Source organism: Vigna umbellata, chromosome 11 (assembly GCF_029865625.1).
Source record: "Vigna umbellata cultivar VRB3 chromosome 11, Vumbellata_1.0, whole genome shotgun sequence".
NCBI lineage: Eukaryota > Viridiplantae > Streptophyta > Magnoliopsida > Fabales > Fabaceae > Vigna > Vigna umbellata.
Genome location: NC_142175.1, coordinates 29,796,731 through 29,799,191, shown reverse-complemented (window position 1 = coordinate 29,799,191; position 2,461 = coordinate 29,796,731). Strand labels below are relative to the sequence as shown.

The 2,461-nt window shown below is 31.2% G+C and overlaps 1 protein-coding gene across 1 annotated transcript; it reads right to left on the bottom strand.

Annotated features, from left to right (window-relative positions):
- LOC148191471 (GDSL lipase-like) lies at window positions 1-2,461 on the bottom strand. Its single transcript, XM_088102581.1, has 5 exons — window positions 2,197-2,461; window positions 1,801-1,928; window positions 1,043-1,276; window positions 676-937; window positions 1-432 (listed from the first exon to the last, which is right to left on the bottom strand). The coding sequence occupies exons 1-5, from the start codon at window positions 2,459-2,461 to the stop codon at window positions 197-199; spliced, it is 1,125 nt and encodes a 374-aa protein (XP_087958707.1). The 3' UTR covers window positions 1-196.

The window sequence follows — 2,461 nt, the reverse complement described above, 5'->3', positions numbered from 1 at the left end:
TTATTTCACATATTAAAAGTACATTCATGAAATGTTATTCCTTATTACATTCTTAGCTTTAATTGATTATTAAAAGAGTTGTAACATTTACTTTTACCATACTATTACAATAACCATATATTTATTCAATCATGCTGCATCCAGTAATGATTTTTGTTTTATTCTGCAAAGGACTATATTCACGTAGAGCTATTTATTAAAGGTTGAACAACTGCTCCAAATTGTAAGACTCAATCACATCTCTGTTACCATTCCACATTAGCCGAGCGAAATGTTCAGCAGCTTTCTCCGATGGATGAAGAGAATCAAAGAACACATTCTCACCAGGATCGCTGCATAATTCATATTCTTCGATACCCCTTTTCCCTCCACAACTATAATCTCCTCTGTAGGGTCCACCTCCACAACAAGCCACACTTCCCTCTCTAAAACCTTACCAACAAAAACAATAGAGACAATGGTTACATATAAATATGAAGCTTTTTGCTTCTTGTTTTTTTAAGAAAAACTGTGATATATGTTGGAAGTTCTACATCGATTAGAAATAAATGTCAATTTAGAATATATAAGTAAGTGCAAACTTCATTTTACAAATCTATATTGTAGAAAATTTTATAGAATTAAGTTTAAAGCCTATTTCTTAACTATATATACAAATTAAGGACATGTATATACCATATTTTGAAGGGTACTTGACCAATTCTTGAAATGCATCATAGAAATTAAAAATTGAGTATTTGAATCCCCTTAGTTGTCTTTCTAGGTTTTGAAAAGATGTGGAAAGAGCAATATTGTGTAGTCTGGCAAGAGGAGAAGGTTGTGCTTCAAGACATGCTTCTATAGTTGTTCCATTCACGAATGCCCTTAGTAACGGAGCACAACTCAGAGGAGGAACATTTAGAAACGCAAATTTTCTTCCACCTTCACTGTAAATTCCCTGCGTAAAATATCATTTCTTAAAATTACAAACATATGGGAACGAAGAATAATTATGAGAGAGAGAAATGTTAGTGCAATGGTTAGGAAAAATATTAAAATATACTTTGATCACTGTTGTAATGTTGCCAATGACGAAATCTACAAAATTTCTTGGAGGGTATGGAACAGTGACATTCATGGGGTTTGTATAGAAAGGGGATGCATAGTCATTGGATCCAATGGAAAAAAGATAAACAGCTGTGGACAACAATCTTCTAGCTTTGAGTTCTCCAAGTTGTTGCCTCAATTGCCTGCTAACTCTCGTAAAGTACAATCCTTGAGTTCTCATGTCAATCACCTATAACATCCAAGTAATTGAAATGCATTATTAGAAACATACACAGACAATTGAAGTAAAATATATCACTTTATCATTTTTCTATTAAGTTAAACATGTTTTTAGTTCTTAAACTTAGATGTGGGATTGAAATTTGTCTCTATACTAGAATTTGATACATTTTGGCCTCAAATTTAAAAAATGAATGAATATAGTTCTCTTAACTTTGTGACATTAATTCTTTTGAACTTGTTAAACAATATTTTAGACTGACATTTGAATCAAAATGTGTTAAAATGATATAAACAACTCAAATGTCATCGTAACGCGTTGGACATGTCAACAAAATTTAACACAGTTGGATTAAAAAGATTATATTATTAATTTTTAAAAATTAAAAAATCAAAAATACATTAAAGTTTTAAACATGAATGACTTTCAATGTTAAGTCCAACTTCAAGGACATATTTAACATTTTTTATGACAGTGTAACACTTTAACGGAGAATTTTAACAGAGAATTTCAGAAATCAGGGAAAGGAATACCAATCCTGGATTAGTTTCAGGCAAAGCTCCAGCTCCAGCAGATGCAAAGTTGACTCCATTAGTATATGAATTAAGCCGTCTAGGGTCTAAGAATAACCGAGGAATATGTGAAAACTCTGCATAGTCAGCTGCAAACATATGCATGGATCAGCAAATTAAGATAAAAAAAATTAGAACACATTTATTTTACACAATATCATGTCATAGATTTATAAAATGATATAATATAATTGGCTGAATAAAACTATTAATAAAATTCAGAATGTATTATTTGAGTCTCAAAGTGAATAATCTTATCAAAATATTATTATTCGAAAAGTTACCCTAAGAGTTTCACTTTGTCTGATAAAACAAAATAAAATAATATGGGTTGAAACAGAGAGTAAGAAAGGATACCAATAAAATCTGTAATTAAACGTCCATCAGACAGTCTTCCAGTGGGATACTTGAAGAAAGATTGTCCATATGGAGGGAAGTTTCCTTGGAAAATTGGGGAGGTGTTAATGTAGTTATTGTTTCCAGAATCAAATATAGAGTCTCCAAATATGAACATGGGTTGCTCATTTTCTGATGGACATGTGTTCTTTTCAGAATGAGAATGAGAATGATGAATATTCAGAATAAAGAGAAGCAACACAACAAACACTCTTAAGGTTGCCAT

Bases quoted from the DNA above. Each gene is read 5' to 3' on its own strand.
- LOC148191471 (XM_088102581.1), bottom strand. From the start codon at position 2,461: ATGGCAACCTTAAGAGTGTTTGTTGTGTTGCTTCTCTTTATTCTGAAT. The intron at 1,277-1,800 runs GTATTCCTTTCC...TGGATGTTATAG, and splicing joins CTGAAACTAATCCAGGATTG to GTGATTGACATGAGAACTCA. The intron at 433-675 runs GTATATACATGT...TTTGTTGGTAAG, and splicing joins CAAGTACCCTTCAAAATATG to GTTTTAGAGAGGGAAGTGTG.